Source organism: Martes martes (genome assembly GCF_963455335.1).
Source record: "Martes martes genome assembly, chromosome: 4".
Taxonomy (NCBI): domain Eukaryota; kingdom Metazoa; phylum Chordata; class Mammalia; order Carnivora; family Mustelidae; genus Martes; species Martes martes.
In genome coordinates, this window is record NC_137891.1 from 162,942,057 (window position 1) to 162,958,892 (window position 16,836).

Below are 16,836 nucleotides of genomic sequence, written 5' to 3' on the forward strand. Positions count from 1 at the left end.
GAGAGGCAAAGGAGATCTCTTCTGCCCCTAAGATCCCATTGATAACCGAGCACGCAGTAAGACCAAATTCTCACAGACCCCGGCTTTAACACCAGGTTGGTCGGATGTGGCTTTCTCCTCCAGTGTTTGTCCAGTGTAAGGACCCACGGCGCCCCAAGAATGTATCTGCCAGGAGTCTTCAGTTTCACAAATGCCTCAATTAAACGTCGACCCTGCCATAGTGAGTGATCACACTGGGATAGAGGCAAATATGGAAACTGCATAACAGGGCTCAGTATTAAGGCCCGTATCCAGATGATACCAAAACAAAACACCTGTGTTGCTTTTTGGATGACCACTGGCATGTAGACACAAAATTGTGGCTTCCTGGTCATAGAAAATACAACCATTATGAGTGAGTCCTCCTGACGTGCCAGGTGCCTTTCTAAGCCGTTTCATGTATTGGCTCATTTAAACTATAAAAAACCACCATCCTGTCACAGATAAGGAAACCAAGGCTTGGACGAGCTGAACAACTAGGCTGAGGTAACAGCTAATACACAGCGCTGCCCACATTAGAAGCCCAGCATTCTGCTCCCTCCCTTAACCATCATGCTCTCTACAGCTGGCCTCTGGCTAAAGACCCCAGTCTGATAAGCTCAGCTGGAGGACCGACCACAATTTGCAGGTGAGGGAGGTGTGTGGTGGAGGGTGCGGAGGAGAAAGGCTCCGGCAGTGCACGTGGGGAGTCCTGGGGGGCACGCAGAGGCTTGCGTTTGGGGGTGGCTGGGGGCATCCCCGCCCCAGCTCGGCTAGGCTTCAGGGCCAGGTGGGACCCGTCAGCCTCGTGTAAACACTTCTCACAAGGGCAGCTTAACCACTTGAGTGTGACTGGCCTTCAAAGCTGGAGGGAGAGGCCGAGCAGGGAAGTGCCGAGCTCCCTTGAGGGATAACGATTTATCTCTGTGCAGGTGGGCTCCCTGGGGCCTCCCCCAGAGGCCAAGGGGAAAGGGGTTGGGACCGGGCTGGAGGGGCACTGCCGCTCCAGCATTTCAGATTTCTCATTAGTAAGCCAAAACTCAGCCAACTCTCAGAACAAGCCTGTGAAACAGGCATCTTTATTCCCATTTTAGAGATGAAGAAACTGACGTTCAGAGAGGCTGAGTGATGTGTCCAGAGGCATCTAGCTGGCGGTTGGGAGGGCGATGCTTCCCTGGCATCTACGAAGCTTCCTGAAGCCTGGCTCTTTCCTTCTGTCCCTGGGCGAGCATGGGTGGGTCTGCAGCCAAGTGTTCAGGGCAACGCTTTCCAGCATGCCTGGGCTGGGAGAATGTGCGGGAGTAAGTGATCCCAGAGTGTGAAGTGCGGTGTTCGGCCCAGACTCCCAGGTCGGGCTCCAGACACACTGCACTGGGGAGGGACCAGCTCCCCCTGCCCCCATCACCCGGCCAGCAGGCCAGCGGGTCCAGAGACCTGGCTCTCGCTGGGCCAGGGGATTATCCCCATTCTCTGTGTCTCTGGCCAGGGCGGGCACCACTGCCTCTTTTATCCTCTCACAAAGGCCAAGCCCGCAGGGCCTGCTGTGTCAGAGTTTCTGTGGCGGGGGAAGCCTTACTTCCTTTTCTCCCGCCAAGCCCAGAGGGCCACGCAGAGTCTGCCCGCTTGTCGGGGGCCACCGCTAGAGCTCCACAGGTGAAAGGCACAGGGGTGACTCAGCACTGGGAGGAGAGGGCTGAGGGGTCACTCACAGAAGGACAGAGAGCTCCTCTTCAAGACAGAGGCTATTCCTGCAGTATGAGGTCAGAAGGGTAGATCTAAAGAAGCACTTCCAGTCAGAGCTGGCCAATATTGGGCAGGGGTGGGGCCAGCTGGTTCCCAGGGATCCACAAATTGGATGTGAGAGTCTGCCATAGTCCAGCTGCTTGGGTAGCCGGCTCCAGTCCCAGGTTAGGGCGTTCTGCGAAATTCCCAGGTAAAGGAGCAGATTTCTTCTACAGGATGGGGGGTGCGGCTGGGGGGCAGGTGGGTAAGCTATCCTATTCAACCTTTCAGAGTTCTCACAGTCTTCTGGGTAGGAGACCATGTGGGAGGGTAGGAGACATTAGTTGGGGGGACCCCATGGTTCCCCAGAATTAACCTCTCTTTATCCTCCCCCAACAGGTTGGTTTTTGGAGGTGTCCCCGCTGAAGTGGCAAAGAGTTCTCCCATGTGACACACCCGAGGTGCCTTTGGGGAAAGCTCTCTGGACCTCCCAATGGGCTGATGAAGACGTGGGCTCCCCACACCCTCTCTGTCCCCAACTGAGATTATGGTGGATTTGGGATACGGCCCAGGCCTGGGCCTCCTGCTGCTGAACCAGTCCCGCAGGTGTTAGCAAGAGCCCTGCGCTGTCCACCCCCCCCACCCCCCAAAGACCACCCCTTCTACCGGGGGCCTGGAGCTGGCAAGTGACTATGCGGCTTGGGCTGTGTGTGGTGGTCCTGGTTCTGAGCTGGATGCATCTCGCTGCCGGCAGCCGGGGGATCAAGGGCAAGAGGCAGAGGCGGAGTGAGTAATGGAGCGGGGCTGGACCACTGCTGGCCTTGGGAGCGGGAGGGGGCCGCCTGGGGACCAGAGGGCCATCGGCGGTTTCATTCGGTGATGACCATGGCAGATTTTATTTTGTCTATTACAGCTGTGTAGATTACTCAGTAGATTATCCTGTTTGTGGATTATCCGGTGTGTGGATTAATTTGTTGAGATTAGCCCCTCTGTAGATTACCCACTTTTGTCTATTTTCCCCTTTGTAGACTTTGCTTTCTAGATTAACCCCTCTCTTGTGAGGATCCAGTGTGTGGATTATGCCTTTTGACATAACACCAGCTTTGTGTGGTATCCATGGAGATGGGGTCCCCTGCTGCTGGGGCCCCGGCCCCAGGGTGCTCGGCCCCCTCCTCACTGATAGGAGTTCTCAGCTCTTTTCTTTGGGTCTTGGCTGAGTGCAGGCCCCCGGTAACCCCTTGGGGCCAGGAGCTCTGCTAAGCTTGGGGAACAGCTTCCCTGCCAAGTTCATGGGGGCAGATACAGCAGAGTAGGGAGGCTCGTGAGACTGTCCACTCCTGTGGTTTTTAACTCTGCACAGTGGGATTCGGGGAGCTGCACTGGGGGCTGAAGGGGAGGCAGTGGGAAGGAGTGTGGCCCCACTGTCCGTCCAACCAGAGGGTTGCTCACTCTTTCCTGTTTTCAGCCAGATTCCACATAAGATGTCATTGGAAGGAGGGGTTCTCACAGTTAAAAAAAATTTTAAATTCTTTTGTGATACAGATAGGCCTAAGGACACCTGATTGATACTGGAACCCAATTCCCATGAACCCTGTCTTCCTAAAAGCAGAGCTTGACGGAGCTCACGGTGAACCTGTCCCTACAGAATCCCATCCCAGGCAGACCTGAGAGCCCCCTGGCCTCATCCTGGCTCCTGCGATAGGGGGTGGGGGATGGGAGCTGGGGGATGGGGTATGCGCACCTGCCTAGTATGTGAAGGGAGTCCCCGCTGGGCTGGCTGTGCCAACCGGCTAGGGAGAGGGAGGGGGCCTCTGGTACAGACCCCAAGGGCTCTCTCCCTTTCAGCATCCCCCATAAGGGATGTCACTCCCACAGGCAGGAGGCTCCTCTGAAGTGCAGGACAAGCCCCTCTTACTTCTTCCCGAGGCTGTCAAACCCAGGCCCACCAGGAAAAGTCGGGAGGCAGTGGAGTTCTATTGGGTCCCCACCGGGCGCGGCCCAGGCCAGAACTCAGCCCAGGGAGAGAAGCTCAGAAAATTGGTGAAGCTGAAAATCCCTGGCTTAACCCACAATTAGAGGCGGTTAGGGTTAATCATCAGCGAGGCCTTGATTTTCCTCCTTACTCCGGTATCTTGGGCTTCACGGGCCTAATGTGGTTTAGCGGTTCATAACCAATCTCCTTTGTTTCCAAGAGTTGGGGGGGGCACTCATGCTCATGCGACACACACTAGCTGTCACACTTCCACTCACAGGCAGAGCCCCCCCCACCCCCAGCCAGGGGTCGAAGACCTGGGTTCAAGTCTGTTGTATCGAAAACAACCACAACAATAACAACAATAACAAGGTACTTCCTTGAGCATCAGAAGGACCTGGTCCCTGCCAAGGCCAGGTGAATGTTCCAATTTGATGGGGCCACAGCCCCGTAGCAGGTGGCATGAGTGCAGACGTCCTTGATGGTGACATGTGAGGGTGGGGAAAGACTTGGGGTGCAGTGAGGACCTGGAGAGGGATGAGGGTTGCTAGACAATGCTTGTTGAATAAAAATCATAAAAAAAAATCATAAAGCTGCAAGGGTGATTGCAAAGGGATATAGTACAGCCTACGGGAGGTTTTATTTATGCATGTGTATTTGGTGGGAACCCTTTAGAAAATAGCAAAGCTCTGTCTAGACTTCGGGATGCATGTCGTTGTTACATGAACAATGCGTGGACCGTGTCGCCCTAGGGTTTCTGGGGAGAAGGGAGGGAAGAAAGGACCACGATGCTGTGTGGCTGCTCAACCTTGTAGCCACTGGGGAGGGGGCAGTGGGGAGCCAGCATGGGGAGGTAGGCTGGCTGTGTGGAGAGCCTCAGGTCTGTCGACTCTGTCTGCTGTCAGAAGACACCTGTTAGAGCTCCGATCGGGAGACATATACCAATTTAGAGTCCAGAAACGGCTGATCTCAGACTTGGGTGATGGTCTCCCTGCATGGAGGGAGTGAAATTGAGAAAAGCGCTCTTAGCTGTGAGTTAGGAACCCTAGAGGGGTGATTTCCTCCTTTCCCATTCACTGAGGATCCTCCCTCCCCTCCCTAAGCCCGCTCTTCACTCGCTTAGCCTCTTGTCTCCACACTGGCCCTCACCCTCTCCTGAATGCTTTCCTGCCTGGTCCTCAGGGTGCCCACCTTGACTCACTACTCCTCGCATTGAGTACTCCTTCTCCTTACTGAGACTCTTCTAGCTGATTCCTGGGTCTCCTACTCAGTCCTGCCCCCTTGAGTCCCTCATTCCTTCACTGAAGCCCGGTTCTCCCGTCTGACCCCATCCAGACTTTGTGGGGAAGCGAGATCAGGGGAGACTTCCTAGAGGAGGTAGCTTTTGTTTTGCGGCTGGATGGAGTTCGTCAGGCTCAGGAGGTGGAAGAGAATGTTCCAGGCAGAGGGACCAACTTGATCAAAGGCACGGAGGTGTGCAATGATGTGATGTGTGCAGACAAACGAAAATAGTTCTATTTGGCTGAGGGGTAGTGTTGAGAGATGAGGTGAGTAGGATCAGCTCATGGAGGCTTTTTAGGCCAGGTAAAGAAGTTAGTAAGACGAGATGGGTCTCAATTCTGCTGGTGATAGGGAGCCATTAGAGGATTTTAGGCGGGGGTGTTTTGGTTGTAGGAACATCAGTTTGCAAAGGTTTTGTGCAAGAATGGATGAAGGGGCCTAAGAAGCCCCAGGGAATGGAGGGGGTGCACAGCCTTGCCTTCCCAGCCTGGGGAGGTGGGCTTCACTGAGGGCTTGGCGGTGGCAGAGCTGTGTGAGCGGGTTTTGTGAAGAGGTTGGGAAGTAGGCTCCATCCTCTCTCTGAATGCCCTCCACTTCCAGCCCACCCAGCCTCCACAGCAAAGCTACAGCCCTACAAGGCTACCTCCCCTGTGCGCTTCCCTCCATCATGGACATAGGAACTTTGCATGTGGTGAATCTGGCCGAGTCCTTCTGAGGTTCCCTTCCCTGCCAGTAGCATAAAGTCCTATTTTCCATTCTGTGAATGCACTAGGATGTTCGGTGCCTCAGAGCATTTGCACAGGCTGTTCCTCCTGTGTGGCACACCCTCTTCACCTAGCCGGCTGGGTAAGGGAGTGTCTTCCATTACTCATCCACTCACACAACGTGAGCCAGCCCTGCTTGCCGTATCCCTGGGTGGGCCTTTGTTTATGCCTCAGCTCTAGCTCTAGGTCCCCAGCTCCCAGCCTTTCTGGGCACAGGTTAGGTGTGCAGTAAATGTCTATGGAATGAGCCTCAGTTTTTTCCCTTTGAATCATTAGGCATCCCCCAACACCCATCATCTTCCTTGGACCCCGTTTCCCGCACGCGAAGCCCCCCCTCCCTGTGGCTGTCTATTAGCACCCCATTGCCCATGCACCTGTCTCATTAAGCTGAGAACACCCTTGGGTTCCTATCCTTCTTGACCAGCATCCCCTTCCTCATTGAACTGACCCCTGCCCGTCACTGAACTCCTCTCCTCCTTGATAAGCTCTCCTTCTCCTTCCTGCGCCCCCAAACTTTATGGAGCTCATTTCCCTTTGTCCTTGTCTCAAGCCCCAAGGCCACCCTGCTTTGCACTGCGACTCTCCTGTATCCTCGGGTCTTCACCCCATCAGTTCACCCAGCCTCGAAGTCTCAGAGGCTTGTGATCACAGCCCCTGCTCCCAGCTGCTCTCCCCTCTCTGTTCCTATGTTCTCGGATGCTTTCTGGCCCTCTCCTCCCTTTACCGCTTTACTTCTTTACCCCCACCTCCACCCCTTCCACTCACTTCCCATCCCCCACTCCACCAGAATTGCTCCTTTTGGGGTCAGCCAGTGGGTCACCTCCCCATGCTGGTGTGTAGCTGTGGTCTCCTCCCAGCTGTCTCTGCACATCTCCTCCTTTGCAACTTGGCTCCTGTGTCCACTCTCCCTCAGCAACCCCCCACCCCTACCCCAGGATTCCTTCTCAGTTCTCTCTGAGCCCCTCCTCCTCGGCTGGCCTGTTGAGTGAGTGTTGCCCCGATGCTTAGGCTCTGCCTCGGGATGACTCCCACTCCCACGATTTAACCACTGATGACCACAGCTTTCAAAGTAGGATCCCTGCATCTCTCCCCTGCTCCACAGCTGATTTCTTGAACAAGATGACTCTCCTTCCTCTACTCCTCCACCCCTGCCTTCTGCCCTCTGCCCCCACCAGGGGCACCATTGCTGCCTCCTTGCCTGACACCTCAGCAGCTTTGGAACAGCAACGCCTCCCTGGCCTGCTCAGTGAGCTCTGCTCTTGGCTTTCCTATTCACTGTGCCTTTGAGTGGCCTTTCTTTTTTCTGCCCTTCCCTTAAATTCCTGGTTCTTTTGCTCACTCTCTCAACCCACTGTCCTTTCTGTCTTGTGGGCACTCATGCCTTTATGACTGTCTTCATGTTAAAGACTCCACATTGAAGTCTCCAGCCAAAATATTTCCCTTGACTTCCAGACCCACAGGTTCAACGGCCTAATAGACACCTCCCCCCACATATCCCACAGGAGCCACAACGTCAACACATCTAAAACCTGACTACTCATCCTTCCCCCACCTAAACCTGCTCCGCCTCCTGTGGTCCCCTCTTGGCTAAGGGCGCAGGGCCACCTTGTCACACAAGCCCAACACCTTGGAGTCACCCTCAGCTTGCACTTTCCCCAGCCCTCAGCCCCATGTCTAGCCCACATCACCTGGTCTTATTGATTCTCCCACGTGAGTATCTCACCTGTGTCCACTCCTCTGCATCTTCTCCAACCAGCTGTCTCTTTGGGCTTGAGGTATCTTCTTGTCTCCAGACTTGCCATCCCTATGACCCATTCTCCCTATCACAGAGTGATCCGACCATGTCTCTGATTTTAAAGCCCCCAGTAATTCTTCACTGCCTTTAGGACAATGTCCAAACTCCTTTGTCCAGATTCAAGACCCTTTCTTATCTTGGCCTGCCTCCCTTTCCAGCTTCACATCTAACCACTCCCTCCACGCTCCCTGCCCCCGCGCTGATTTCAGATCCTGAGCACTCTACGCTTTCTCTTGCTGTGTCACTGAGAGATCTGAAGAGAAATGCACACAGAGATGTGCTGGTGGATTGGGAGATGGACAGCAGGATTCTGAGAGGGCCTTTTGCAAATCTGTCCTTAGCAAAAATGACAAGGATAAAGTCACGAGCATGGGAACATAGTTATATAGCTGGCGAATAGGACGCTGGGATCAGTTCAGTTATTGAAACCAACCAAGAATAGAGGGGACGTTCACTTCCACAATGAATTCAGTAGAAACTTTGAATAATAGAGAATATAATATCTTTGAAGTAGAAGCAGTACCTAAAATCTAAACAAACTTATTAATTTGTAATACAACCAAATAAAGGACCAAAATGGAAAAGGAAACCCAAGGGCTCCCTCGTAACGCCAACGTAACACTTGAATATTTTTGCTCCTAGAAGAACTAAACCAAGAACAATATTAATTTTTAAATATATTGATTAATTAACATCGGCTCTATACAAATCAATTCTCTATTTTTTTTTTTAAATCAATCTACCTGAACTTCCGGTCTCCACATTAGCTCATGTGGTCTTGCCTTTGGCCTTCCTAAACTTTGTTCCCTCTGCGTTTGCACACATGCTGGCTGCAAAGCCTTGTTCAGGTCATTTCACTTCTCCAAGTCCTCCTCTGTAAAAACAAGGCTTACAAACTAATAATCACACCTGCTGCGTGGGTTGTAAGGATCATGAGGAGCCCCGGGAACAGAGTGAGCGTGCCACGTGTGGGAGTCAGCAGCCATGGTGGTTGTGAAATGGCTGTGTTTTTTCCAGCCCCTTCCCCTTCTGCTCACCTTCTTAACTCTTGCTCATTCTCCGGTTCTGACATCAGGGATCGCTCCTGCAGCAGGTACTTCTCCCAGTAGCCCTCCAGAGTAGACATCCTCACATCCATTTCCAGTGGTGGGAAAGGAGGCACACGAGACACCGTGTTTTGCCCCAGGGCACAGGTCCAGCCTAAGCTCGGGGTCCCCTACACCCCATGATCTTGGCCCGTCTGTTCTGATTCCCCCCGGTGCTCTGCCCCCAGCCTGCATCTCCAGCTCCTTGCTTCATGCTTGCTCCTAAGTGGCTCATATCCTCTCTGTGTGTTACCTTCTCCACTTGCTTTTCTTCCTGTGGGGTGGACCTCATTTAGTGACCAGCCCCACTGTCCCACTACCACCTACCCTAGCCCTGACCCCAGACTTCTCCTTCCTGTTGGTCTCCTCTGCCAAATTCTCTCAAATCTTCTTCTGTCCATCTCCAACTTTGCAGAATTTTATTTAAGATGTTCTCATCTTTCTCACCTGGTTGATCTGATCAGCTTCCTTCCAGATGGTTCTTCGGTCCCTGGTCTCCTTCCAGGCTACCAGAGGAACCTTTCAACATGTAAATCAGCTCGGGTCCTGTGCCTTGCTGATAGCTTCCTACTGACTAATCAGTTATGAGAAAGGTCCCAAGAAAAACTCTGCAAAACAGGGGTCCTTTGGCCAAAATGTTTGGCAGGTGAAGCTTCCTCTGTCCCCCTCTTAGGGAGTCACTCTGCTCAGGAGCATGGGAAAGGTTGAAGAAGCCCTGTGCTAAAGAACCCTGTTGAGACCTGTGGACCCAGTGTTCTGCCTTCCTTGATGTCCTGGCCTTTTCTCCACAGCCTCTGAGGAACATCTAGGGGAAAGCGTGTTCCAGGAATGCTCTTTGGGAAACGCTGCTTGGCAGGATCAAGTCCAAGTTCTTAGCATGATTGTCTTTCACCATTCACCTCCCTGTCCCTTCTGCACCCCAAATCATCTGTAATTCCCTTTGGGTTCTTTTCTACCTCTGTGGGCCTGCTTCTAGAAGGACACTCACTTCTACTTCGTGATGGACAAATATCTACTAATTCTTCAAGAGTGGGCCCAAAGGAAACCTTCTTCATGACTCCTTCCTTCTTTTCTTTTTGAGTTCACTCTTGCTAGGCCTTGTGGCTGCCAGTGTTTACTTCTTTGCAGGTCTGCCTGGATCACTGAAGGATCAGTCTGGAGTGGTCAGGCCAGCCTCCCTCCATGTCCCCAGTGCTCACCAGGCACTGGATACTTGGGAGGGGTGCGGGGAGTTTTGGTTAAACAAGTGACATCAAAGGGTTAAGACCCCATGCTGGGGCTGGAGGTCACACTGACTCAAAGGAAGGCCAGTGTTTCCCAAACTTAGCATCACTGACATGTTGAACCAGGCAGCTTGTTGTGGGCCTCCCACCCCATGCCTTGTAGGGTGTTTACCAGTACCTTCAACCTGTCTCCCCTAGATGCCGGCAACAACCTCTTCCCCAGTATGACTATCAGAAGTGTCTCTAGGTGTTGCCAGATATCCCCTGGGAAGCAAAATAATTTCTGGTTGAGACCACTGTTCCAGACCCAAGTTATTCCTCCTGTGTCCGAGCAGACGATCTTTTTCTCAGATAGTTTAACCCGTTGTCCTTCTTGACCTTAAAACTTTCGCAAGGATAAAAAAAAATCCCCTCCTTTCATACCTGAGGCTGAGCTTTTCTTCCTCTCAGGAGGGCTGGGGAAGGTTCCAGGAAAGGTGCAGCTTCAGGAGCTCCTCGGGAAATGGCTAAGCAAGCCTGGAGAGTGAGCCAGCGTTGTGCCTGGAGCCGGGGCAGACATTTCGGAGGGATGGGGGGGGGTCTCTTGTTTCGGACATCTGTGCCAGTTCCCTTGAGGGATGATGCTGGGAGGCTTGTCCAGCAGCCTTACAAGGAGTGGACATGCTGGCCTGTACTCTCTGAAAAGCACATTTGTCGTGGAGGATGAAACTCCAGTCTACTCGCTTCCCACCCTCATGGGAGCCTGGGAGAGATGGAGGTCTCTCCTCCAGCCACCTTCTTACCCCTCTTCCACCCTTGCAGTCAGTGCAGAGGGGAGCCAGGCCTGTGCCAAAGGTTGTGAGCTCTGCTCTGAGGTCAACGGCTGCCTGAAGTGCTCGCCCAAACTGTTCATCCTGCTGGAGAGGAACGACATTCGCCAGGTGGGCGTCTGCTTGCCTTCCTGCCCCCCGGGATACTTCGATGCCCGCAACCCCGACATGAACAAGTGCATCAGTGAGTGTGGGGAGGGCTGGAGAAGACTCTGGACACTGGGGGAGGGTGCTTTGAATGGTTGGTGGCCGGCAGGAGGAGGAGAGGGGACATGGAGGAGGGTAGATGAGGCTCCAATTCAAGTATCCAGCGGCCAGCCCGACATCTCAGGGAGTCCCTCCACCTTCCCAGCTCCATGTGTCCATATCAGAGCCATATCTCCTGCCTCCAAACCTGTACCCACTTCCACTGCCGTGGTGTCCTGGGTCACTCACGCCATCGACCCGAGAGCCAGCCTGTCCTTCATGTCCTCTCCCACCCATCTAATGACCAGATCGTGCCTGCTGCTTCTCGTTTCCATCCTTACTGCCGTAGTCTCGCCCAGGGTTCCTACTGCCTCTCTCCTGGACTATCTCAGTAGCCTGCTTCTCTGTCCTCCAGCACTCATCCAGTTCCCTTGAGCCCTCCCTCCGCATGACAGCGAGAAAGATGCTTCTGAGACACGTGTCCTGTCCCATCACGCTACTGTTTGAAAACCACCCCGGCCCCACTGACCACAGGGAAATTCAAGCCCCTGCCAGCCTGTCTGTTCCCCACACCCTCCTGCCCCGCCCCCGTGTCCAAGTCTTCTTGCCGGCTGGTCTGGGCTCCCCCACAGCCACTGTAGCTCCGCATGTTCGAAGGCACATGCTGCCCCACCTCTGTTCAGGCTCACTGTGACATACTGGGGGACAGGCAGGGAACACACTCCAGTGAACAATGCCAGTGCCCCTCCCATTCGCTCAGGGCCTGGGAGATTAGAATGCATTTCCAGCGTGTGTCCTTTGAGCCTCACAACAGCCTTTCGAGGGAGATGAGACCTAAGTGACAGGTGCCCTTTTTTGGGAGGCTGATAGCAATGAGGCCTGCAGGGGAAACAGCTGACCCGAGATTAGCCTTGGGTTCTAAGCTTAATTCTGCCTCTTTCTCGTTGTATAACTTCGGGTGTGTTGCAGCCTCTCAAAGCCTCATGTCTGAAATGGGAGTGCTAGTTTTCCCCCTAGGGCTGTTGCCAGAGGCATATAGAAAGCCCTTAGTGGCTACCCTTACTGTATGTCCCCTGCAACCAGACCCAGGAGTCTGAGAAAGGAGGGAGGAGTGGAGGACAAGGAGCCTCCAGGAGGCATGGAGGAGGGGTCAGGTGCGGTGGGGTGGGAAGCCTTTGAGGATGGAGGGGGGACCCTGGGGCTGCCCTCTTGGTCCTCAGGGTGTTTGGGGTAGGAGTTCCTGACGGAGCCAGCTCCCGCAAAACTGGCAGCCCCAGCTGCAGGTGCCAGAGACTGGGAAGAAGTCAGCCTTGCCCACGGTCTGGGAAGGGAGAGGTTGTGAAAGACTCTGCCTGCTTCCAGCCGGGGCCCTGTGACCCTCCCTCCCCCAACTTCCCCAGAGGAGGGAGAGCTGGCAAGAGGGGATGAGGGAGGGACCCAGGAGTCCAACCAAGATGGTTCCTGGAACTGGGCCTTGCAGTGGGAGAGGAATTTGCCCTGAGATCTCTCCTTCCCCCTCCAAGCAGATTCTTTTCTCAGGGCAGGAGGGGAACCAGGGTTTGGGGTGTCACGGATGCCCAGCTATGGTGAGAGGAAACCATACAGCTGTGAGCGGGGATCATTGTATTCCTCAGTTCAACTCTGATTAGGTGGTCCTCTGGTGTGCCATGATGCACTGGGACCCTTCTCCCCCCGCCCCCCAACGAATCCCAGAGGGTCCCTCCCTGCTCCTCTGAAACCAGCTCTTCTGTGCCTCACCTTGGTTCCAGGGCCTGGGATTGGGTTTGGGGTGGTGGTAGCTGACCCGCCCAGCCAGCACTGAAGAGCGACCCCTTTGGCTTCCTCTGCTCACCCTGCCCTTGCCTTCCCTCCCTCCCAGGACTCTCCTCGGTCATGGCAGCTCAGGGCCAGGGTCCTGCCCTCAGGGTTGGGGGGGCTGCCCTCAGGGTGGAGGGGCCTTGGGGATGGGGGTGAGCCAGAGGTCCCCAATCTGGCCCTCTCCTCAGAGTGCAAGATTGAGCACTGTGAGGCCTGCTTCAGCCACAACTTCTGCACCAAGTGTAAGGAGAGCTTGTACCTGCATAAGGGCCGTTGCTATCCGACCTGTCCAGAGGGCTCAGCGGCCGCCAACGGCACCATGGAGTGCAGCAGTCCTGGTGAGTTTGGGGGGGCTACGGGCCAAGGGGGTTGGGCCCCAGGGAAGGGGCATTGAGAGCCTGCTTATCCCCCACCTGCAGCCCCTCCCCCGACAGCCCTGTGGGGTTCGTCCCAAGGTTTTTCTGGCCTCTGGACCAAAGACGCCTCCAGCCTCAGGCTCAGGCAGAGAGCGGGTGGGAGGGGCTCCCCTGGGGCATTCTGGGGTACCCTGAGGTGACCCCCTCCTCCCCTTCTTTCTCTCCCTCTTCCCTCCCTTCCTGCCAGCACAATGTGAAATGAGCGAGTGGTCCCTGTGGGGGCCGTGCTCTAAGAAGAAGAGGCTCTGTGGCTTCCGGAGGGGCTCCGAGGAGCGGACTCGGAGGGTGCTCCACGCCCCTGGGGGGGACCATGCTATCTGCTCGGACACCAAGGAGACCCGCAGGTGCACAGTGCGGAGGACACCCTGTCCCGAGGGTGAGCTGCGTGTGGCCTGTGCCTCCCCGGGGGGGGGAGTCGGGGACAGCCATGGAGGTCTGATCACGTCTGCCTCCTGCCTGTCACCCGGGGAAAGGGCCGCAGGCCGGGGCCAGATGGGAACCTCCAGTTCAAGATGCCATGCTGGGGGAACCCGTGCCGGGTTCTGGCAGAGAGCAGTCCCCAGAACTCCGTGTGGTGGGAGCTGGAAGCTTCAGTGTCTGTGTCTCCTAGTTTCCCCATTTCCTCTGAGCCAGCGGATGTTGGCATTAGAGGGACCCTCAGAGGTCTGAGGGGGGCCACAGAAGCAGGTGCTAAGACTCAGAGAGGTGTAGTGATGTGACCAAGGTCACACAGCTTGTAGTTGGCCATGAGGTGGCAGCCGCCCCCAGAGGCAGTGGAGTGGGGCGGAGGAGCTGGGGGTTTTCCTGCTTGTCCTGAGAGCTGCACCAAACATCTTGGCCCACTGAGGTTCAAGGTCTGTGAGAGACACAAGCAAGAGGAGGGTGTCTGGTTCATCGAGGGATGGGGGAAAGGCTCCTGGGACACCTGTCTCCATAACCATGTTGCAGGGTCCTCTGAAGTGGCCGCTAGTCAGAAGAGGCCTTGAGGGGGACCGCCACAGCCTAAAGGCAGTAACTCCACCCCCCAACTTCCTCCCCACTCCCCTCCTCGAGCCCTGGGCCATGCCTGGGGCCTCCTCACTTGCTGCAGGACGTCCTTTGTTGACTCTTCCTGCTGTTGGGGTTGCAGGGCAGAAGAGGAGGAAAGGGGGCCAGGGCCGGCGAGAGAACGCCAACAGGAACCCGAGCAGGAAGGAGAGCAAGGAGGCGGGCGCCGGCTCTCGGAGACGCAAGGGCCACCAACAGCCGCAGCACCAAGGAACAGTGGGGCCGGTCACGCCTGCCGGGCCCACCTAGGGATGATCGCCACCTCCAGGCCCACGCAGGAAGAGTCCAGCGCTGCTCTGTGTGATGGAAGCTTTACCGGACTGGAGCGCTGGGGGCAAAGCATGTATGCGCTCTCCATACATATATGGACACAAAGACATACACACACAGGGCCCATGTCCAAACATGCAACCAACATACACGTACGTGCACACGTGCGCGCGTGTACACACACACACACACACACACACACACACACAACCAAGGCCACCGGAAGACACTTCTATCTCTCGGACATCACTGCAGGAACAGGGTGGGGAGGTAGAGGGGGTCCCCTTTGCCTGGTAGAGGGCCCAATGGCAAAGACTTGGCTTGCGATGCTCCCAAGGGACATGTCAGAGGGAACATTTCCCAGCGTCCAAGCCCAAAGAGAATGGATCCTTCTGGAGGAGCTGATAGGATCGGCCCAGCATGGCAGACAGGAGCCAGAGCTTGGGGACTGTTCAGCATTTCCAGCTGTGTGACTTTATCCTTGGAGAGTACTGTTACATGCCCACGATCCGTATCAGGGCTGCCCCGACTCTGAAAACTGTTCACAGGTTTATTTCAAATTAAAAACAAAACCAAATGACAACGGTAGCCGCAGGCACCACATTCCTTCACAGGGGACAGGGATTGGTGGGTTACCTGGGAGCAGGACGGGACAGGGCTGAATTTCGAGAGACCCCCCTCATGGGCCCCAGGGCAGAAGGCCCAGAGCAGGAAGAAAACTTCGAGGCTACTCTGAGGGTGATAGCCAGGTTTTCTGCAGCCTTGTTTGTCACTCAAAGTGTGGTTTGTGGACCAGCATCCACGTTATCCCCGGACAGTTTAGAAGGGAGAGTCTCGGGTCCCATCTCAGACCTGATGAACCAGAGTCTGCGTTACAGTGAGGTCCCGGGTCACTGGCACGCGCGTTCAAGTTTAAGAAGCTCTGCTCTGATCACGTCTATGGTGGGAACCCAGGTCCTGGCCAGCTTGTCACAGGAGGGGCGCTGGTCCCCCTGTTTAGGAAGACTTCCCATCCGGGAGAGGTAGAATCTGAGTCCTAGAGCACTGCAGTGACACCCTAGCGGAAGGGAGTGCTCAGGCTCTCCGAGATGGTTGGGGACTGTTGGATCCAAGGACAGGACAGCGGACATCAAGACCTCCTGTGGCGTTCTCAAGTGTCCACTGGCATCCATATGTGCCATATGGGCCCTGGATTGAGGGGTTTCTAGGGGGAACCCAGGCATAGGCCTTGCTCTCCTGGAGTTAGAAGTTGGTCAGGGTAACAGGCATGAACAAAATAAATATGTAATTACCAATGGGTAGGGTTAAGACCAGGCAACTACTGGCACATACACAGAGCTACAAAAGTAAATAAAAATAAGGCTTTATCTCAGGGAAGCTTTTCAGTGGAGGTGGTATTTGAGCCAAGCTCTGAAGGATGAGTAGGGGTTAGGACAAAGAGAAGGGATGGTGTTCTAGACCAGTGCTGTCTGATAGAAATACCAGATGAGCCACTGACGTAATTTAAAATTTTTCTAGTAGCCACATCTAACGAGTAAAAAAGCAACAGGTGAAGTTCATTTTAATTATAGCCACTTATTTAATTTAATTATTATTACACCAAGTATATGCTCAAATGTTATCTTTTTAACATGTAATCAATATAAAAATTATTAACAACATCTTTCACATTCCTTTTTTTTTCCAAACTGAGTCTTCAACATTCTGTGTATTTTTGCACTTCGTAGCATATCTTAATTTGGACAGTAAATTTCCAACAGAAATAACTTGACTGGTATTTAGATTTCATAAAAATGGAAAAGTAGACTCACATACTGAATTCCTGCTTCAGGAAGAGTTAATAGTTTTCCAATAATTTGAATTGACTATATTTTACATTTTAAATTTAATCATTAAAATTAGGTAAATTAACAATTTGGCTCTTTGGTTGTACCAGCCATGTTTCAAGGGCTCACTAGCTACATGTGGCTAGTGGCTACTGTGTTGGACAGCAGAGCTCTGTATAGATGGCATTGCACATGCAAATGTCCTGTGGCAGAAGGGAGATTGGTGTTCAAGGAACTGAAAGAAGACCAATATAGCTGGAAGGTCTGGAGGGCAAGCAAGTGAGATGATTCTAGAAAGGTCTCCTGGATTTGGGTCTTTTTTTTTTTTAAGATTTTATTTATTTATTTGACAGAGATCACAAGTAGGCAGAGAGGCAGGTAGAGAGAGAGAGAGAGAAGCAGGCTCCCTGCTGAGCAGAGAGCCCAATGTGGGGCTCGATCCCAGGACCCTGGGATCATGACCTGAGCTGAAGGCAGAGGCTTTAACCCACTGAGTCACCCAGGCGCCCCTGGATTTGGGTCTTTATTCTCAGAGCCAGAGGAAGCTGCTAAAGAGTTTTAAGCAGCAGGCCAAGGTGAACGGATTTGTATTTTACAAATACAA

At 54.0% G+C, this 16,836-nt stretch overlaps 1 protein-coding gene across 1 annotated transcript; it reads left to right on the plus strand.

The window, feature by feature from the left end:
- Positions 1-2,432: 2,432 nt before the first annotated feature.
- Positions 2,433-14,968, plus strand: RSPO1 (R-spondin 1; the record flags this gene model as incomplete). Its single annotated transcript, XM_080802253.1, is given in 6 exon segments — positions 2,433-2,530; positions 10,575-10,620; positions 10,622-10,853; positions 12,862-13,011; positions 13,277-13,465; positions 14,219-14,968. Coding segments are annotated over 6 exon segments (882 nt in total). The 3' UTR covers positions 14,386-14,968.
- Positions 14,969-16,836: the final 1,868 nt, after the last annotated feature.